General features: G+C 36.3%; 2 protein-coding genes across 2 annotated transcripts; both read right to left on the minus strand.

The window, feature by feature from the left end:
- Window positions 1-538: 538 nt before the first annotated feature.
- On the minus strand, window positions 539-3,560 carry LOC127153445 (uncharacterized). The gene is made up of 4 exons (XM_051094498.1): window positions 3,419-3,560; window positions 2,605-2,925; window positions 2,207-2,406; window positions 539-574 (listed from the first exon to the last, which is right to left on the minus strand). The coding sequence occupies exons 1-4, from the start codon at window positions 3,468-3,470 to the stop codon at window positions 539-541; spliced, it is 609 nt and encodes a 202-aa protein (XP_050950455.1). The 5' UTR covers window positions 3,471-3,560.
- A 12,213-nt stretch (window positions 3,561-15,773) lies between these two features.
- LOC127153446 (uncharacterized) lies at window positions 15,774-20,582 on the minus strand. The gene is made up of 4 exons (XM_051094499.1): window positions 20,561-20,582; window positions 18,675-18,998; window positions 16,003-16,284; window positions 15,774-15,916 (listed from the first exon to the last, which is right to left on the minus strand). Exons 1-4 carry the CDS (start codon window positions 20,580-20,582, stop codon window positions 15,774-15,776), a joined length of 771 nt encoding a protein of 256 aa, XP_050950456.1.
- Window positions 20,583-22,654: the final 2,072 nt, after the last annotated feature.

The following is a 22,654-nucleotide window of genomic DNA, read 5'->3' on the forward strand; positions in this document are numbered from 1 at the left end:
AAAATACACTCATAACAGCCATCACTTCAGTGCACAAATGTGCACAATAAGCCAACAAAAGCCTCTGTAGCGCCTCCTGTTGGATAAACCATCGAGAGTCGAGAGGAGAAACATTCACAGACTGTGATGACATGCTTCCTCAGACTTTTGTCCACAAATTATTGATAAAAGCAAGCAAATGCATTAAAAGGTTAAAAAGAGTTAAAAAGTAAAGCCTGTTATACTGAATCTAATGTGAGCATCTTTGATACTCTTCAGTATTTATCATGACAAACAATTACATTTGATACTTTAAATGTATATGAGGATTTGAAAATGAGCTGCATAAATACCAGCAAATGAATATATAAAGCCAGCAAAAAATAAAGGAAAAGTATTAAATGATAAATATAAAATATTTATATAAGAAATTACATAATCATTTAGGTTTCTGATGTGTGAATATGTGCTTGATCTTGTTCAGCTCTTCTGGATCTGATGTCATAAACCAGAAGAATGACAGTAGCCACGCCCACCAGAGCAGAGAGGACCAATCGGATCACAGCTTCAGTAGAACCACAACAGTGAACAGAGTCTGAGGAATAAAAACAACAAACTGAGATCAGCTCAGTCAATAAAGGTTAAAGGAACAGTTCACTTCCAGAACAAAAATTTACAGATAATTTACTCACCCCCTTTTCATCAAAGATTTGTGTCTTTCTTTTTCAGTCGATAAGAAAATATGTTTCTTTAGGGAAAAAAAAAACTAAATAAAAAAAATAAAAAACTGGAATTATCTCCATATATTGGACTTCAATGGTGTCCCCAAGTTGAAATTCCAAAATGTTGTTTAAATGCAGCAATCCCACCCAAGGAAGAAGGGTCTTATTTAGCAAAACGATCTGCCATTTTTGAAATAAATTGACAATTTATATACTTTTTAATCTCAAATGCTTGTCTTATATAGTTTCGCTAGATAAGACCCTTATTCCTTGGCTGGGATTATTTAGAGCCATTTGAAGCTGCATTTACACTGCATTTTGGAAGTTCAAACTTGGGGGTACCATTGAAGTCCACTATATGGAGATAATTACCCTAACTGTATTGATCCAGATTCCACAGAAACATAATTTCTTATCAATTTGAGGTTAAAAAGAAATTGTCAAAGACATGAACATTTAAGGCCTATTTGAGCCATTTAAAGCTGCATTTAAACTGCATTTTAAAAGGGGTGAAGTCCCAGAGATTATCTGTAAAGTTTTGGTTCTGGAAGTGAACTTCTCCTTTTATATCAGTGCCGCTATTATCAGAGCTGTCATACCTGAACATGTCTGACAGAATTGAGTGATGTTCAGATGTTGAGTGTGGTTTCTGATGGAATTGGGATAAGATCCTGATGATGATGATGATGATGATGGTGATGACGATGATGATGAAAGCCAGTCTGTGCTGATTACAGGAACAGTTTTTTTTAAAAAAACTTTTTTAAAAACTTTTTTTTAAAAAAATCTGATATAGAAAGTTAAATAAAAACCTATATGCACTCAATGTAACATAAATTAAGCTAATTAGTCATTTTAACTATTGTCTAATTTTATCTGTAATTAATCAAACAGGTGAAACTGATATTTAACTCACCACAGACTTTAAGACGTAGAGAAGGTCTGATGAAAGCATTGATCTGTAGTTTATAATCTCCAGCATGTTCAGTTGTGGTGTTTGTGATGGTCAGAGATCCAGTTTGATTGTCCAGCTTCAGTCTGTCTCTGAATCTCCCATCAAAAACATAATCATATACACTGAATCTGTTGGCTCGTTTATTGATTTCAGCTATTAAAGCACCTAAAAACGCCCACTTAATTCGATCATCATCCACCATTTCAGTAAGATCAGAGTTCAGTTACTGAATCTCCCTTCATCACTGATATTTCATCTGTATCATCAAACAGACACAGAATGTGTTCAAATAAATAACATGATGACAAAAAAAAAACAAGCAAATAAGAAGCAAATTAATATTTGCAACTTTAAATTAAAATATAATGCAGTTGAAAGTGATGTTTAACCCACCAAAGACACAGAGAATGAAAACTGTCTCTAAAAAGCTGATCTTCAGTGTATAAACTCCAGAATCTCTGTTTCTGATGTTTGTGATGGTCAGAGATCCAGTTTGATTGTCCAGCTTCAGTCTGTCTCTGAATCTCCCATAAACGTGATCATCATATACAGTGATGCTGTCGGTCTGTTTATTAATTTCAGCTATTTTAAGATCTTCATCATTATATAGAGTCATGTTAGCAAGTTTATTGGCAACAGGTATTAAAGCATTTTCATTCATATACGTCCACAGAATCAAATAACCATCCATTATTTCAGTAAGACCAGAGTTTAGAGTGACTGAATCTCCCTTCTTCACTGATATTTCATCTGTATCACCAAACACACATGGAGAACAAACAGAAACAGGGTTTATCACAAATTAATACTTCATGAAATTATATATATATATATAATATATATATATATATATATATATATATATATATATAAGCAAAGCAGTGTATGGATTAATATTGTATCTGGTGATTAAAAAGATAAAACAGGTGGAACAAATACTTAACTGACCATCAACAGCGAGAAAGAAATCTTTGCTCATATGGTTGATTTCTAGTTTATAGCCCCCGTTATGTTCATTTCTGATGTTTGTGATGGTCAGAGATCCAGTTTGATTGTCCAGCTTCAGTCTGTCTCTGAATCTCCCATCAAAAACATCATCATATACAGTCATGCTGTCAGCTGTTACGTTGATTTCAGCTATTAAAGCGTTTTCATTCAAGAACTTCCATTGAATAAGATCATCATCCATTAATTCAGTAAGATCAGTGTTTAGAGTGACTGATTCTCCCTTTCTCACTGATACTGACTTCACTTCATCACCAAACACACCTGAAGAACATAGTTTATCATAGATTGAGCCTTTAGTATCACTGGATGTTGGTTTGATGAAGCTGAAATACTTCCCTAAAATACTTGATTTTAATATTCTGCTGCAGCAAAAGACAAAAGATGATGAATGAAAAGAAAAAAATAAAATAGATTCATATATGGAACAATAACCACAGTAGTGGCCAAAAGTGATCTTCAAATTTCATTCAAATTATTTAACATTTGTTACAGATTTTGTAAGTGTATTGCATAATTATTCTTGGAGTCAATCATTTTATATAAAACTTATTTTACATAAAAAAAAAAATGCTTTTACTTTAATCTTTGGCCCGAGTTAACCCCTTAACTGACCTTTGTCACAAGAAGACTTTGCCTTTTTCCCTATCGCGTGATCGCATTTAGAAATCATAAATATATTTAATTTAATCAGTCATTTATTACACAGTACCAAAACAGAAGCAACTGAAGTCATAAAAACACATTTCAAACTCACCAACCAGATGCCATAAACACAAACAAAACCAAAATCCATAAAACATCTTCATTGATTTCAGTCCACAAATATAAAAAGTGAAACTTTTTAAAACTGGTTCAGTAATAAAATGACAGATGAGCTGCTCTGTAGTAAAATAATGTGAAACTCTACTATCAGTCAAAATGCATGTGAACATCCAAATCTTTTTTTTTTTTTTTTTCATTTCACAACGTCATTTCACAACGTTACCTTGTGCTCCAGTCGGCCTCAGCATCCTGTTGAGCAATGGTGTTGTTTTCAGCAGAATTAAACTGACGCATAGTTCAGACGCAATAATCAGTGACTAGAGAAGTTAAACGTTTCTAAAAACAACCGTTTAATCTGCTCATTAGATCCTGAGAGTGTTTGGTTTTGGTCTCTCCTGTAACTGTCTTCAGCTCATTTGTTGTTCATTTCTTATCAAATGTTTCAACTGTTTCTCCTCTCAGACTGATTTATGGAGCAGGAACAGATCACCTGCTGTTGAAAGTTGAATATGTGAGATGAACATCAAACATCTTAATATTGAGATTTAAACTTTTTCAAACTGACTCCGTTCACCAATGATTCAGCTTCGGATTTTAGGCCTTGAGGAAGAGGGATATGGAAAGATATTATTTTGTATCTGAGCCCACAAGCTCTGTTTAACTGTAAATATAGTTTTAAAACACTCTGACATAATTACCTACAACGTGTTTTATATCTTGTGAATACATTGTTTTTTTTTTTTTTTTTTTTTTTTCGCTTCATGTTTGGTATCGTTCTAAAGGTCTCTCTGTAGTTTGATGTGTCACATGACGTATCAAATCTTAGATTCATTTGTCAGAACCAGATCAATTACACTACTGATAACAGTCCTGTTAACATGTAAACATGTTTAAAATAATTCATTAGATGTATATCTTGATATTAATGACTTACAATTAAAAATGGATGCATTTAACATTTAATTATTTAATTTAACATGTAATTTAATTATTTAATTTAACATAAAATTACAGAGGCTGTTTTTACAGTCTAAAAAAAAAAAAAAGAAAGAAAGAAAACCCACATTGTGTAAACCAACAAGTGTCATGTAATGTAATAATATCTTCTTCCTTTTCTGTCTTACAGGATTACTCACAGATTGTGCTGTCCTTCTTTTACAAGCCTACCCTCACAAACCTTTAAAAACTAAAAGAGCTATTACTGAGTCTCAACGAGTCTTGCCATGATCAGCCCTTCCCAGGTACATTTTTTAGGATTTTAAAAATTAAACATTTACTCCTCAAATGCTCTGGTCTGAATATTATTTTAAATGAACTTAATTATATTTTTAAGGAGCAATATTAAATGCACATAGAGTAAGTAGAGAATTTCTTGTTTTACAGAAGAGAAGGAAGAGGGTGAGGAATGAATATGGCCATCCTGCACCCAAACAAAGAAGACAGAAAGTGCGCACTGGTGTGTCTATACTGAAGCAATGCTGGATTATGTAGTATGATGATCTCTCACAGGACTGTTCATGTCAGCTGTGATTATTGTTTCTAATTTGTAATTTTATTTATTTATTTATTTATTTATGTACTATTTACTTTACAACTTACAGTTATAGCATGTTAGCAAAGGGTGACTGGAACATTTAGTATCTTAAGTTTTTAAAAACCACACCACCTGTTTTTCTTAGAAAACAGCAGTGTTATAAAAGTGGTTTAGTTGATACAAACAATTTACATTATTTATTTTTTTGTAAATGTTGTGTGTAATAAATTGTTGATTCATAGTTGATTGGTTTGATGCAAGGCCTTACACTACACAGACTAAAACACATTCACGGGTTCACCCTTACATCTAATCTGGTTGAGTAAACAGTAAACATATTTTGGCGTGCTGTCCTGGGGGAGGGCTCCGAGCCTGGAATATGGCCTGAACCCAGAGAACTCCCCCTATCCCAAGTATAGGATGAGGATAGATTAAGTGTGAGGAGTTGGGGTGGAGGGGGGATGCTGAAAAACAGTCGAATGACGGAGGGAAGTTGGCTGTGCGCATATACTTGTGCTAGTTTGGATGATTATCTAGATGAGTTGCACCTGTGCCAATTTAGTTGATTATCTGATCGAGCTCTCCCAAACTTTGTTATCAAACATAATTTCAGAGCGACTTGGAGAGCCTGTGCACTGCTCGATGGGAGCTGCAGCTCGAGGTGTCATACTGGCGAGCCCTACATGTCGCTAAAGGAGGAACATGATGGCAGATACCAAATGAGGGGCTCACTGCTTCCGAAGGGAGCTGTGGCTCTGCTGCACCGGAAGGGCGAGTCCCTCTTGCAGCCGGAGACGAGGAACGGTTTGATGCGTCGGACGAGGGCTCCCGCTGCAACCGAAGGGAGCCTGCAGCTCTGCTGCCCCAGGAGGGAGGGCCGCGTCCACTGCCGAGTATGCAGCGTAATCAATTGGCAGACGGAGGGCCCACACTGCGAACAAAGGGAGCTGTGGCTCTGCTGCACAGAAAGAGAGAGTCCCCCTTGCGACAATGTATTGGGTGTGGGGCCCCCACTGCAACCGAAGCTGCATCGGAAAAGAGAGCCTTGACTGCACAAGTAAGCGACGTGATTAAAAGCAGGGGATTTATTTGTTTATTTATTTCTGATCAAGGCTAGATGGGCTTCCTTTATGTGGTGGTGATTGGACCGGATGTAGTTTCTGAAAGTATCTGATGACCACTGACCGACCGCTTGTATCTGATGCTGTGGGTTTTTTTTTTGAGCTGCTGTAGTTGCTGCTCCGATGCAAAATGAGTGGCTGGAAAATTTTTTCCGTGGGTAAGCCCGTTTGAGCAAGTATCCGTTTTAGATATCTTCAAACCAGAAACATATTGCACGTTGGTTAGAGTTATTGACACAAAGAGGGTCAAGAAAGGATTTAGAGCGTTCCTGAGTTGTAAGTAGGAAAAGGGAGCCTGATATTTTAGATTGAAAAGAAGGGTAAGAAGGAAGATAAGGAAGGGCCATAACCGTTTGCGGAGGCAGCCTCACGCGTGGATTAGCTCCTGGCCATTGATAGGGAAAAGGAGCGGCAGGAGGGTAAAAGTAAGGTGGCAGATCTTGAGTGGCTAGCGAAGGCAGCCTCACAATACCGTCTGCTACCAGAGGTAGAAGGGAAGGGGTGGAAAGGATAGGAGGTTGGAAAGTCGTGTCAAAGTGCAGTGTGAGGAGCAGCTGAGTCTGGGGTGCAGCCCAGGCTTGCTAATGGCTTGCTACGACTTGACGATCGAGGAGAGCTTAAACTTGATCTGGAAGAAAACAATGTTATTTTGAATGAAGTCGAGAGCCGTGTGGAGCATGGGGCGCAATTGCCGGCGAAGGCAGTATCACTCTTAAATCGGCCTCTGGGTTAGTGTCTGCTATGGGAGCTGGAGGCCGCTAAAAAGAAAAAGAGTTATTAGTAACAGGAGAAAAAGCCTGAGATGTGTGGGCCTGAGTTGCAAGAGGAGACAGCCTCATGCTTTCATCAGCTGCTGTAGGTCACGGGAAGGGAGTGGGGTTTGAGACATCCAGAAGAGCCTGTGGAGCCAGTGAAGGCAGCCTCATGCTACCGTATGCTGTTGGAGATAGAGGCCGCTGAAAAAGAAAAGGATTAAAAGTAACGGGAAGTAACTTCAGGCTTGTTTAAGCTGCTGGGAGTGGTTTGTGACATTCTGCAGTAAATCCTAAAATGCTTGAGTGGCCTGCAGTGTTGCCAACCCAGCAAATTTGTTGCTAGATTTAACAACTTCTCAGACCACCCTAGCAACTTTTTTTTTTTTGTTCTTTTTTTTAAATGATGGTTATTAGTATTATTATAATATTTATTTATTTATTTTATTTTAATTTATTTTATTTATTTTTATATATGTTATACATTTGTTAATATTTGACAACTTTTGCAACTTTTCATAAAAAAGTGAAAAAATGATAAAAATACACACTTTTCCTCTTAACCACTCAAAATGAGTGTTGAAACAGCTGGCCAGCTGAGCAGCAGATCAGCTGGTAAGAGAGGTGCTTAGCAGTAAGCTTATCACGTACAAATTAGGTTGCTAGTTGCACTTCTTCAACAAAAACATTAATAGTTGCTTTATGATACACATTAGTTGGGAGTATGCACCTATGATTGTTAATTTATGTGCACTGTTGAACTTATTTTTCTCAAAAATCAGTCTTTTCCATCGTATCTGTCTGTGTACAACGTGTAATTTAAAACCCAGCTAAATGCTAGTGAAAATTAATACAGAACATTTGAGTAATTTCGTTTCGCGACTTCACCTACAACACACACAAAAAACATTTGCAACACGGCCTGCATTGTGCTAGCGACTGCTGCGAGAGCTGGAGGCCTGACTGCGGCGGTGAAAAGTTGAGCCGAAGCGGGAAGTGAGTGAGGTTTTGCTGCGGTGATAACTGGGACGTGACCTAGGCTCATTGATGCCTGCCGCTGTGACCCAACGCCCGAGGAGAGCCGGGTCTTGTGCGGGACTATGGTGGTGTCAAACGAGGAGAGTTCTGGGCTTTGCTTGATCTGTTGGCCGTCTTGGTGGCTGGAGTGGATTTAGGAGTGAGGTTGGCTAATCTGTAGGGTGAAAAAATATTCCGTACAGGTCCGCTTGTTTGTCCTCTGCGAGAATGTTTTGTCGAGATTAAACAGCGTATACTGTCCACTTTCCGTGCGGAGGATATATTGGCATGGTCGAATGACACGAGGATGCTGGGGAAGAAACTGGAAGTCTCGACATTGTGGTGAGCGTGTGGCTAATCGAGCGGAGCGACGGTCGCGATGAAGCTTATGTAGCCCTAAATATCTTAGAGACTAATAAAAACTGTCCCCTTTAAATTTTGAAATTTGTCTAATCCTGAAATGTCAGTTCCTGTGACCGTTTATTTGTATTACTGTGCTGAGAGTAAAACTATTTGCTGTTAAACTAAGGTTCGTCAGCAGGGGGCATAACATACTTGAAAAACAAAGAAATAGTATTCAGTACATGATGAGCGTTGTGGTAGATGCAACAGATGTGCTCCTTGCTTAACCTCTGTCTTTCTTCTATCTTTTCTAACAGGTAAGCTGATAATTATTACTCTAATGACACCCAACAGTATGCTGTGTTTACATAGAGTTGAATTTCTGAACTGAGACGGTAAAAATGTTGAATTTGACCGTGATTAGGAGCATCAAACCCAAAATGGCGAATGAGTGTCAAAAATAGTAACTTTCAACGTGAGAAGTGAATGTCTAAGTATACCGATAGTTGAGAAAAGCAAGCAAAATGAGGCACGACGATAAACTGTTTAGATCTTTACAAACATGGATTAGTTATAGTGATGGGTAGCAAGAGTTTAGGAAAACGTGTTTGTGATTACATATGAAAATGTAAAGACATCATTTAGCATGGCTTTGTCAGCCATTACGATTAAAATAACATTTGTGAAATACTTTTAATAAGAAAACCAGTCAGATTCAGTTGTAAACTGCTTTTATTTTTCATTTTGTGAGATTTCCAGAAAAACACTGGTTCAGTTAAAATCTAGCTCATGAAAGAAAGTCAGTTCATTAGCACATTTCATAGAAAATTAAAACCGATTAAAAAAAAAAAAAAAGTATTAAAACAGCTTCAGACAGTTATCATTGATGGAGCAATGTGAAAATACACTAGATAGTCATTCTTGTAATTGTTTATAGAGTTTATATTATTCACTGTATTCAGAGTAAAGGAGGCTGTGCTGCTTAAATTATGTTATTGTAATACTTTTCGTTTGTGCTATGTGAAAGAAGGCATGGTACACATTCAGATCTATTTGATGAGAATATTCATCAATTTATAGTAGATATTTTTGAGTGTGGTTTAAAGAGTAAAATGTCCAATGTCATATATCTGCATAAACACCTGCACTATAAGACATGTTTTGTTTATAATTCTCTGTTAAAGTGTCTGATACAAAGAAATAGTATTCAATACATGATGAGCTTCGTGGTAGACGCAACAGATGCGCTCCTTGTTTAACCTCTGTCTTTCTTCTATCTTTTCTAACAGAAAATAAATGTGTTGCTCTAAGAACGGACGTCACATCTTTCTTTTAAGTGTAACTTAAAAGAGCCAACTAGGAGGAGGCGATAGAGTGACCAGCACCATTAACCCCTCTCCTTCTCTATGAGACGAACCTTCAACAAGATAGACGCCAGTCAGATTCTGCTTGATCAAGTAAGTGCAGCTTTGTGGCAGCTTGGAGAAGAGTCTCTCATGGATGTCTGCAGGTACCTGAAATGTGATGGCCTGGACGGTGGAAAGTCTCGCGGCAAGGCAGGGAGGGCACTCATCAAGATGGCTGAGAGTGCATTAGATGCGCTCGAAGCGAACGCAGAAAGCGAAATAATTAATAGCAAGCTATATATCTAATTCTTTTAAATATGTTTACATGCTAACAGGACCAGTGTTGGGGAGTAACTAGTTACATGTAACGGAATTACGTAATTTAATTACAAAATATATGTAATTGTAATTAGTTACATTTACTGAGAAAAAAATGTGTAGTTAAATTACAGTTACTTTTGAAAAATGCCAGTAATTACAAAGGGGATTACATCTGAATTTTTTCACGCACCCACCCCCACTTACAATTTAATTGACTTCCTTCATGAATTGCATTAACTGCTCTAAAATGAGACAACAATGTTTCAGGAGTTTAGGACACAGAATAGGACACATGCTTATTCGATAACTGTTTTATTTACTATTTGGGTTTATGCATAAACTTTATTTTTTAAAATTGTTTTTTTCCAAGGCATTGTTAGATGCTAGTGTTTTCTGTCATAAGTATGCAAACATTTGATTTCAAACCCAGTATCATAGTTAATCATAGCTATTAAACTATTTCTTGTTATGATTTCAAATCTGTATTTAACCTTGCAGTGATCGCAAAATAAATAAGAGCTGTTAAGTCTGAATTTGTGGCATCGGCGGCAATAGCCTCGTGGTTAGTATCCCGACATATACCACAAATGCGCTCACGGCGACCTGAGTTCGTTTCCCATCTCCAGGCCCTTTGCCAATCCTGCTCCGCTCTTTCCTGTCATCTCTCTACTGTCCTATCACAATAAAAGGTATAAAAAAAAAGTCTGAATTTGTGGTAGTTGTGCTTTAAATTAAATTATTACACAGCTCTGTGGAATGCTTGATTCTGATTGGTCAGTCATGACATTCCAAGGTAGGTTATTCTCCAATAACAACTGGTAAAAGCTAATAACACAGACTCATTTGGGGCAACTTAAGTCAGTGCTATATGCTTGATAGCTTTTCTTGGTGGAAGCTTTGTGTTTGGTTAGCTAATAAAATATTAAAGCTTAATTCAATATTATGTGGACAATTTCTTAATTCTGTCATCCTGGTATTTTTTTTTTTTTTTTTTTTTTTTTTTGTACACTGTAATGGATTATAAGATAACTAACAAACTAGTACTACTACTTAATTATTTATGTGGTGAAATGTTGTGTAAGAAAAGTGGTATGACTGCACTGTATCCCTAAAATGTCTAGTCTGAACTTGCCGTTTGCTAGCAACTGATTTCTTCATGGAAGCTTTGCATTCAAATATTTCAACTCAGATCAGTGTTTCATGACACAAAACATCTAAATAATCTATCAAGCAGTTGTGTAATAAGTGAGATAATGTACATGCAGCCAGTTGTTATCGCAAAATAAAGATGTATATTTGCCCTTACTTATTATAATCTTAATTCAAGTGATAAAGGATTTTGAAAGTCTGACAGTAATCAGTGTTGAGTGCTACTGTAAGGTTAACTCTGCCTGGTTTAAATGTTTCAAAATGATTAACAGTTGAAAATATTAGAAATTTAGAAAATTAATCAAAAGGTAATTAAAAGTAATGTTACATTACTTTAATAAAGTAATTGAAAAGTTACACTACTTATTACATTTTAAATCAAGTAACTTGTAATCTGTAAATTATTACATTTCCAAAGTAACCTTCCCAACACCTTCCCAAATAGGTCATATAAGTAGTCAAGGGGTCAAGTGCAAAAACTGGACAGGGCAAAAATTTAAGAAACAACATGTTGTATATGTTATATATGCTGTGCAAATTATAACAGTAGGAATGTTTGATAAAAGGGTAAAACTAACACAGACCTACCACTGCAAATGTCTCCCTTCGCAGCTTTCTGTCTTCTCGGTTTCTGAACGAATACCTCTCCACAAACAAGACTGGGCTGACTGCTTCCTTTCGGTCTTCTCAGCTGAAAAAAAAAAGAAAGAAAAAAAAAGAAAAGAGAATTATATAGAGAATGTTAATAATGATCTGTGAGCAAAATATTTAAGTTCTAAACTGATATGAATGAACTGCAAGAGGTTAATGAAATACCTTTTTTAAATTTTTACTTTTTTTTTTTTTTTTTTTGGTTTTTTTTGTTTTGTTTTTTTTTGGTTTTTACATTAAAAGGTATTACACGCATGTAAGTGTAGTAATTACTGTGGTATCTGTCGTAAAAGCACATCAAAGCCAGCATTACAGTGGTAAAAACATAGTAAGTTTGGTGATCACTGTGCTATTACTATACATATCACAGATATGAAACTAAAGATACTGCAGTAAAATCATAATAAGTGTTGTGGTTATTGGGCTTGTTTGCCGAAACTGCCACAGAAAAACTACAGTTACTGTGGTAAAAACACAGTAAGTGTCCTGTTTACCCTGTTTTAGCTTCAAATATCACAGTACAACTACAGTTACTGTAGTAAAAAAACATGGTAAGTGTTATGTTTACTGTGTTTTAACTTCAAATTTCACAGCAAAACTACAGTTACTGTAGTAAAAACATGGTAAGTGTCATGTTTACTTTGTTTTAACTTCAAATATCACAGTACAACTGCAGTTACTGGGGTAAAAACATAAGTGTCATGTTTACTGTGTTTTAACTTTAAATATCACAGCAAAACTACAGTTACTGTAGTAAAAACATGGTAAGTGTCATGTTTACTGTTTTCACTTAAAATTCCACAGTGAAACTGCAGTTACTGTGGTAAAACATGGTAAGTGTCATGTGTACTTTGTTTTAACTTCAAATATCACAGTACAACTGCAGTTACTGGGGTAAAAACATGGTAAGTGTGATGATTAGTGTGTTTTAACTTCAAATATCAAAGTAAAACTACAGTTACTGAGGTAAAAGCATGATAAGTTTCCTGTTTACTGTTTTAACTTCAAATATCACAGTACAACTACAGGTACTGTGGTAAAAACATGGTAAGTGTCATGTTTACTGTGTTTTGACTTCAAATTTCACAGTAAAACTACAATAACTGTAGTGAAAACATGGTAAGTGTCATGTTTACTGTGTTTTTAACATAAAATCACAGCACAACTGCAGTTGCTGTTGTAAGTGATGCGGTTACCATGATTTTACTAAAAATACAACTTACATCGTTGAACCTGATATGGATATAAAACTGATTGAAGGTCTATGGCATGTCACGTGACAGACAGAGTTTAATCACCCCAGTTAGAAGGTGTGTTCATTTAGTTAAACGCAATGAAATGCAAAGACAGCCTCTGAAGACAGATATAATTAACCGAATAAACATACGGCGCTAATCTGATTAATAAAGAAGACAGGATACATTTTAAAACAAACGTTAAGACAGCGTATTTACAACTACTCACCCAACCTGTGGCACACCTAAACTGATGGCAAATATTGCGATGTGAGCTGAATGACACTTCCTGAATGTGATTTCATAGCGATCTCCATCTCATGTCCTTCGCGTCTGTGTTCTGACGCCAAAAGTTTCCCATTAAAATCCATGTAGGTCCCAGTTCGTCGAAATAGTGACACCGAGGGACGCCGTTGATGTCTTCATAGTGACGCCAAAGGCGCTTGACCGCTCTGCACTTTGGGAGTGAGAATGGGTTGGTGTGATAGAATTGAGTGGTGTTCAGATGTTGAGTGTGGTTTCTGATGGGACAGGGATAAGATCCTGATGATGATGATGATGATGATAATGATGAAGGCCAATCTATGCTGATTACAGGAACAGGAATAAATAAATGAGGATAAATTAAGAAATTTAGGAATCAACTGATTAAAAGAAGAACTTTTTAAAAATCTGATACAGAAAGTTAAAAAAAAAAAGTATGCAATCAATGTAACATAAATTAAGCTAATTAGTAATTCTAACTATTGTCTAATTTTATCTGTAATTAATAAAACAGGTGAAACTGATATTTAACTCACCATAGACGGTAAGACATAGAAAAGGTCTGATGAAAGCATTGATCTGTAGTTTATAATCTCCAGCATGTTCAGTTGTGGTGTTTGTGATGGTTAGAGATCAAGTTTAATTGTCCAGCGTCAGTCTGTCTCTGAATCTCCTATCAAAAACATAATCATATACACTGAATCTGTTGGCTTTTTTTTTTTTATTATTATTCCAGCTATTAAAGCACCTAAAAACTCCCACTGAATTTGATCATCGGGTTTGTCACAGATTAAGATGGTTTACTAAAATAAATAGTTTGATGTTTAAATTTGAAATAAATATCATAAACAACAGAAGCAAAATGTTGATGGGATTAATAATTTTGTCTTTGTGATGATTACAATATAAAACAAGTGAAAAATATTTATGCAGCAGTGACAGTGTGAGTGAAACGATTTGGAAATATCTGAACACAGTGATTGCTCGATCAGAATCAGAATTACATTTTCTCCCTTGGCTAGTGTTACAGTTGACTAATAAGAACACATTATCAAACATGATAAGATGCACATCTGACACATATTAGTTTTTCCTAATGCTTTACGGTCATTTAAGACTTCATGAATCATGTTTATGAGGTCACTCGCAAAAAGCTGCCATATTGACATAATTGTGTGTATTTTTGGCCATTGAAGCTATACTGGCATGCTTGCGGACAACTGAACGTGCAGACTTTTAAACTATGCTCCATTTGATAATCATCGTCCAGTGTCTGAGCTATTTCTTGCCAGAAGTTGTGACTGATAACAGCATCAGTCTCTCTCTACCTGTGGAGGTGGAATATCAGGATAAAAACACCTACAGCTGTGTGATCAACAATCCCATCAGCAACCAGACTCAACATCTGGACATCAACAAACTCTGTCACACGTTCAGGTACGGCAGCACGGATTTGTTGATGTCGGTGCTGATATTAGCGTTTACTGACTGAGCTGATCTCAGTGTTTTTTATTCCTCAGAGTCTGTCCACTGTGGTTCTACTGAAGCTGTGATCTGATTGGTAGCACTCCTGATAACATGCCGATTCAGGCTGAGCCACTAGATAATGTTGTGGATGCGCAGATGAAACACAGATCAGACTACAGATATTTAAAGACTTTATCGTTGCCTGTCAGAGGAAATGGAGCACCAATATGTTGTGTTTACATTCACTATGTTCTCAAATTATATTATAGCTATATTATTATAATACATTATAACAAAGTAAATTATTGTTTTTGTTATTATTATAATAACATCTACCAAATCTGCATTTTCTCAGGATAATGGAGACACTAAGGAAAGTTGTTGGTTTATTATTGTGAATAATAAAAAAATAAAAAAATAAATAAAACTAATGAGTTCATTAATAATGTAAACATTTACAAATTACATTTTAGAAATGTAAATAATTATATGTGGTGCACTGCTAAAACTATTAAACATAGTATTCCTGCAGGAGGCGTTCTGCATAATAAATGTAATAAAATATGTAGAGACTCTTGAACCTCAGAGTGAGAAAACTTTATTGATAAAGGTATGCAAACACAAACAGCAAAAACTGTGTCTTATCTGAGAAAATATGAACAATGAGTTTTTCAAACTGGATTTCTGTAAATTCTGAGACTAAGAATTTGAATGTGTTATTGTTTTCATGTTCAGCCAGTAGAAGAGCTTAAGTATTACATCTGATCTATACAATAATATTAACACTACACCACATTTAAGTGTGATTTGAGGTGATTTTGAAAGTCTTCAATCAAATATGAAAGGTAAGATTGTAAAAAAAAAAAAAAAAATAAAAAGGAAAGCATGTTATATTAACCAATCTAGCATAATCAATGCAATATTTGGTAATCATCAGTATTTATCATGACAAACACTCACATTTTAAACTGTTAATGAGAAAATACATTGCTGTTTGTTCTCAAATCATCTTCTAGAGTGGAAATGAGCCACCTAAAATAAACATATATACCAGTATGTGAATATACAAAACCATTACAAATAAATTAAGATCAATAAATAATAAACAAAATAGGTTTATGGGAAAATTATGTCATCAATGAGGTACTTCATGTGTGAATATGTGCTTGATCTAGTTCAGTTCTTCTGGATCTGATGTCATAAACCAGAAGAATGACAGTAGCCACACCCACCAGAGCGGAGAGGACCAATCGGATCACAGCTTCTGTAGAACCACAACAGTGGACAGAGTCTGAGGAATAAAAAAACATTGAGATCAACTCAGCCAATAAATGCTAATATCAGCACCGACATCAACTAATATCAGCGCTGCCGTACCTGAACATGTGTGACAGAGTTTGCTGATGTCCAGATGTTGAGTCTGGTTGCTGATGGGATTGTTGATCACACAGCTGTGTGTGTTTTTATCCTGATATTCCACCTCCAGAGGTAGAGAGAGACTGATGCTGAGATCAGACACACTGATGCTGGACAATAAACTGTTTCCTTTGTACCAGGAGAGAGTCACATCACTCACATTCACAACTGAACACACCAATGAACAATATGATGAGGAACATTTTGAAGAGTTACTGCTGATGACAGGAACAGGCAGACGAGCTGAAAACATGAACGAATGAATTCAAGCAGATGAAGAAGAAACATCAGGTGTAACCAAGACTGGTCAAAAGTAGAGCATTTAAAAACAATCCAATGTAGAAAGTTAAATATAAACTTGGTTGTATTTCTACCATGACAGCTGTGAAGATTTTAACATGGATATGACAATATATAGGGCCTGAGCACTGCAGTGCAAGGACCCTATTGGAACACATTCACATGCCAATATTCAGTTATAGTCATAGCGCCATATGCTGGCAACAGGAAGTGACACATTTAATACTGTTATGGATGCCTAGCAACATATTAAAAAGCAATTTGCAACACACTAAAATAAGCCACTGAGTGCTAAAACATGCTCAAACATGCTAGCAACACTTACTAAGTACTAAAGCATGTTGTTAAAGCCATGAAAAAGGAAGTTGTTGTAATTCATGCAAACAATGTCCAATCTTCGCTTCAAAGTTGTTCCAGTGGCATTGCAGCAGACAGTCACCAAAGAGTCATATGGACTGAGTAGCACTTACGCAAACTGTACTGGTTTCCTGGAATAGATAAAGTGATCCAGACTTAGATTTCGAGTTGCGCCTAAAGTTGGATAAATCAGCTAGGACTGTTACCACCCCTCTCCAACAGGTACCTTTTCCAGACCCACAGTAGAGTAAACTGGGTATGGATATTGTAGGTATGCAATTACCTTGTTTATTACTATTACAAATGGCTGGAAGTTGCCTTTACGTCATCTGAGTCCACTGGTGTGCCTGTTATGTTCCTCAATGGTGACTTCAGTTGTCATGGTTTTAGACAATGGGCCACAATTCACTTTGGATGTAATCACAACCTTTCTTTGAGAAAGAAGCATTACTCCAGTATGTATAGCTGTGTATCATACTTAGGTGAATAGCACCATAGAACACTTTAACAGGGTTCTTAAGGACTGCATACAGTTGTATACAGTATAAGACATGGAAGCGTACTGTCATTTCTACTCCACATGCCACCACAGGAGCTTCTCCCTCTGAATTGCTTCATGGGCAGAAGATGAGAACAAAACTAAACATGAACCTCTGTCCATAACATGATCACTGACTGGAAAAACAATTTTTCACACAGCTTAGACAAGCTTCTAAAGACTGTGACTTCAAAGTTAACAAAGATAATCAGTTACGAGATTTTGAGCAAATGTTTGGATATGAAGCAAATAAAGCAATAATTCAGGGCCGGTACCTAATTCAAGCTCTAGATGAACTCCCTATTGTGTTCAGTCAGCTTGATCTCAAATGGGTTTCTATTAACTGGAGCACACAGCAAAGTCCAGAGAAATCACAACATCTGCTGTATATAATGGCACATATCGATATGAGAGAGTGAGTCATCAATCAGTAAAAAGAAAAAAAAAAATCTACATGAAGCTGCATTGACACTCACAGATTTTAAGGGAGTGGAGAAAATGATGATATTACCAGCTGATATTTTGAGCATGCAAAACTTTCACTGCTTAAGGACCAAGTAAAGAAAAAAAACAACAAACTGACAACAACTTTCAGTCAAGATCCAGACACTAATATCTCCAAATAAACATTAATATCAATATTTTTTAAAGGATAGGATAAATTATCTCTACTCACCATGGACATAAATACTGAATGTTTTTAATGAGGGGTTTGCTCCATAAATCAGTAATACATAATATCCAGAATCATCAGTTGTAGTGTTTGTGATGGTCAGAGATCCAGTTTGTTCATTCAGCTTCAGTCTCTGTCTGAATCTCCCATCAAGAACATCATCATGTACAGTCATCCTCTTAGTCTGTTTATTGATTTCAGCAATTAAATTGAATTCATTTAAAAACGTCCACAGAATCTGATCATTATCCTTCATTTTAAGATCAGAGTTCAGAGTGATTGAATCTCCCTCCTTCACTGACACTGAATTGAGTCCATCTGCATCACCACACACAAACACATCACCAAAAAATAAACAGTGTTTGTTACGAAGTAAAGGTCATTGCACACTGAGTCTGAAATTTTCGTATGCGTTTTTTTCGTTGCTTTTCATATTCGCTTTCGTTTCCTATCAAAATGCTCAATACGGATGTGAAAACGCAGAAAATCGAACCTGATCCAAAGTTTTTTTTATGACGGACAAATGTTTCGGAGGCAGTGTCTAAACGTGATTGACACAACGTGAGGACGTATTTATTTTTTAACGTGCAAAAATTTGGGACGGAAATTTCAGACTCGGTGTGCAATGACCTTAAGACTTGTAAATAACATTACTATTGTTTGAGAAATTTAAAATAAAAAAAAGTTTTAATTTCAAATATGAATATAAGTAATAAAAATAATTAATAAAAATAAATAAAAATAAGAGACAAATATTTAACTTACCATGTACAGTGAGAATGAAATTTGTGCTCAAATGGTTTATCAGTACTTCATAAACTCCAGCATGTTCAGTTGTGGTGTTTATTATAACCAAAGATCCAGTTTGTTTGTCCAGCTTCAGTCTGTCTCTGAATCTCCCATCAAAAACATCATCATATACAGTCATGCTGTCGTCTCGTTTGCTGATTTCAGCTATTAAAGTGTTTTTAATCCAAAACCTCCACTGAATAAGATCATCACCCATTATTTTAGTAAGACCAGAGTTTAGAGTGACTGAATCCCCCTCTTTCACTGACACTACATTTTCTTCTCCATCACCAAACAGACCTGAAGAACAGAATTTATCATTGATTAAAGCTTCAAAATAAATTTAGTCTTACATGTTACCATAACAGAAGCAACTGAAGCAACTGAAAAAAAAAAAAAAAAACATTTCAAACTCACCAACCAGACGCCACAAACAACACAACTAATTTGAGAAACATTTTCTTTATCAGTTCACTGAAAAAACCCATGACACAAGCCCTTAAAATGCCTGTAAACACATACAATGGAACTGATGATGTGTGTGTTTGTGGTCTTCTCTCAACAAGTCTGAACATAGTATATTCTCACACAGCCATTTCCTTAAACACAGGAAATAATAAAATGATCTATCTCCTTATATTTTAAAATAAATTCTAAACTTTTATGAAAACTAATAGATAAGTGAACATTGCTGATTGTTTATTGTTGGATTATGCTTGTTCATCTGCATAGTAAACTGACGCATGTGAAAATAAGATCTTGACTTCTGACTCTTAATTTACTGTTAATGGATTCATTTTATTTCACCTGTTGAGTGGTACGGTCCCACATGTGGGATTCTAATTTCTGTGCCCCTGGGAGTACGGTCCCTCATATGGGATTTAGAAGGTTCCGTGATGTCACGCAACTGCCAAATTCAAACTAAGCTTTCGTGCTGGCGCTGAGCCAGAGAGAGATGCTCTGCACTTGTGATATAATCACAATGCAGTGTTTTTAACCACGTGGCCACAGGAAAATAACACACAGGACCAACAAATAGAGGTGGGGTCTGTATTTATTCCTTATAATTTGTTAGGTTCTGTTTATTTTCTTTTTAAGCACCTGGAGCTGAAAACCCAAAAACAACAATATTATTTAGTACAATTTGCTGGCGTTTCTTGTGTGCAATAAATCAGATCAATGCAGATAGTAAACCACTAGTACTAATAATAATAATACGGTAGTGGCATTTTCTCCTTGTGTTTCTTAGTATACTCTCCAATATATCAGTTCTTCTATGTAAACAGCCTCGTCGGTACATGCAGTGCGCTAGATCAGCCACACTCGCACATCAACGCAATCCTGCGTCAACATCCAACTGCCGGATGATATAAATCGACATTCAAAGAAATCTTTCAGTACACAGCAAATATACACTTTCATGACAACATTATACATGGCGATCTGTACCTGAATGATATCAGGTTACACTTAAACACACCACGATCGCACACACATGCAGCATCTTTCGGTGACTTCCTAACTTGCGTGCTCGCGCCTGCTCACGCACATAAGTGATGACGTCACCTGCGTTTTTTTTAAAGAACCTTTCACTTCTTTTGTCTGCACCTTTGTGATCATTACCTTTGTAATAAGTTTAATCCCCCTTAACCATCACCTGGTTACACACATAAGGCTTATTTTAGGTTTCAGGCACTTAAATACATATAAATACTAGTAAAACAATACACTTAGAATTTATAAAATACACACAGATGTCTATGGAAGCAGCAAATAACAATCCATTTAAATATAATTTGCAGATGCGTTTTATTCATATCACATACACATAGTGTAAGTAACTAAAAAGATCACTCTGTCACCTTCCCAGTTCACCAGCGACATTCCCAGTTCGCTGCTTGATCAAATTCTGACTTGAAGCAGTGTATGCCAGTTAGAAATTTTGTCGGACTTGGAGATGGCACCGACGCCTCGTGATTGTCACGTGTGGCATCAAAGTACCACGATAGCGATTCCAGAACAGCCGACTGACTCAGCCGGCGCAGTTTCTTCAGAGCGGCTGCAGGAGCTCTGATGACCACATGGCTGTTTCACGATTGGCCAGATTCACCGCATGGCAATAATCACATGTGTTTTGGGTTTATTCTAACATCCTCAAGTCCCATAATGCTTACAAATCTGTGTTTTTAGAACAATAAAAGTGTTTTTACTGTAGTCGCAATGTTATATTGAGTCAGATTTATCATATAACACTGATAAAAGCATATATAACCCCACTTTATTAGTATTTAAATAGTATATGTTTATGTTGATCATTATTCTTGTTCAGATGGCGCTGTATTAAGCAGTATATGAAACGTGTTTCTGTTGCTCATGAAAACTCTTTTGAAAAGTCTGTGCATTTGATAAATATTGCATTTAATTCACTTAATCTGTGATAGTGCATGCAAATACCGCAAGAGCGTCACTAACGAGAGCAGAAAGTGTCCGACTTGACAGCTCCGTTTTCAACTCTGCCCCGACTGCTCTCGGCTAATCTCGTTGATCGCCGTCTGTAGCCCTAGATGAAGTCGAACACACCTAGAGCCTACATTGGTCAGGTGGTACAGCGGTCATCTGGTACAAGTCATAGCTCTCAGACGACACCCAGTTCACAGGTTGTAATTATGTGTTCTAGGAGGACGTGAACGCTTTTTACAAGTTAGAATCTCGTAATTACGGGAATTCCGATATGGCATGAACGCACCGTTAGATCACGATCAAGATCATTTATAACGGTTTTTAAACAACAAAACACATTTACATGTCTTTGTGAATCGGAATATCAGATAGTTCATGACATGGTAAGCAAGTGTGTGAACATTTTGTATAAAAAGGAAAACTAAATAAAAGCGATCCATCTGTCATACAGTGTTATTGCGGCTGCGGTGTGTCAGGTAACAAGTATGACTCCTCGCCATGAAAACAATAAGGGCAAACGTTCTAAAATAAAGGTCGCCTAAAATAATAATAATAAAAAAAACCTCACTCTGGGGGGTCAGCTAGAATATTTTAAACTCACCAGTGAAAGGGTTAACTGTAAAAAAGTTTTGTATGGACGCTGACCAAAAAGAAGTATACTTCAAGTTTATTTGCTTAAGTATACTTAAGTAAAGTTCTTTATATGAAGTACATTTTTAAGTATACTTTATGTAGTAAGTATACAAATATCAATGTACTAGTAGTATACATTTAAGTGTATTATTTCAGTACTCCTTGGGACTAAATTGGCCCACTTCCTAGTATATAAAATATACTTTTAAGTATACTTTAAGTATAACAGTAGTAAACTAGTACACAACTAGTTTTCAGTTTTCAGTTTGTACTGTAAGTATACGAAAAGTGAACTTAAAGGTATACTGATAGTTTACTAATTAAATACTTCTAGTATTTTAGTACACTTTGAAGTATAGTCTCAGTAAACTACTAGTTTAGTAGTTTTATACTGCAAGTATACTCGTAAGTTTTCTTTAAGTGAACTATTCAAGATGATTGGATTAACACTGTAGGAGGAGTTTGTTAAAGTATGAGGCCTAAAAATGGGCCTCAAAATCATACAGGAAGTTCAATATAATGGACTTCCTGTTGGGTTTCGAATGTTGTGCCAGGAGAAGGATGTCCATCACAGTGCTCTGCAGGGTCTCCAGGTGTTCCTGGTGGGTGGCAGGGCTGGATGTCTGAGGCGTGCTGGTTCACTTGTGGAAACAGGAGAGAGAAATGCAGACAGCAAATGCAAGTACGTACAGAGGTGTTAAGATATCTGTATAGGGAACGGCTCTGTAGGCATTGTAAGGTGTGAATAACTGGTTAGGGGCAGCTAGTGAGGTGGGGATGTTAAGATTTTGTGCGGGTCAGCACAAAGAGAGGGTTTGAGTAACTTTGATGGGCTGTAAGTGGCGGTCAACTAATGACCAGGC

The sequence above is a fragment of the Labeo rohita genome, chromosome 22, assembly GCF_022985175.1.
Source record: "Labeo rohita strain BAU-BD-2019 chromosome 22, IGBB_LRoh.1.0, whole genome shotgun sequence".
NCBI classification, from domain to species: Eukaryota; Metazoa; Chordata; class Actinopteri; order Cypriniformes; family Cyprinidae; genus Labeo; species Labeo rohita.

Excerpts from the sequence above, each read along its gene's own strand:
- LOC127153445 (XM_051094498.1), bottom strand. The coding sequence starts at position 3,470 with ATGAAGATGTTTTATGGATTTTGGTTTTGTTTGTGTTTATGGCATCTG. Across the intron at positions 2,407-2,604 it reads TTTCTTTCTCGCTGTTGATG|ATGAAATATCAGTGAAGAAG; the intron begins GTCAGTTAAGTA and ends TTGGTGATACAG. Across the intron at positions 575-2,206 it reads AACAGACCGACAGCATCACT|ACTCTGTTCACTGTTGTGGT; the intron begins GTATATGATGAT and ends TTTATTCCTCAG.
- LOC127153446 (XM_051094499.1), bottom strand. The coding sequence starts at position 20,582 with ATGTCGCTGGTGAACTGGGAAG. Across the intron at positions 16,285-18,674 it reads TTTCATTCTCACTGTACATG|CTCGTCTGCCTGTTCCTGTC; the intron begins GTAAGTTAAATA and ends TCATGTTTTCAG. Across the intron at positions 15,917-16,002 it reads ACTCTGTCACACATGTTCAG|ACTCTGTCCACTGTTGTGGT; the intron begins GTACGGCAGCGC and ends TTTATTCCTCAG.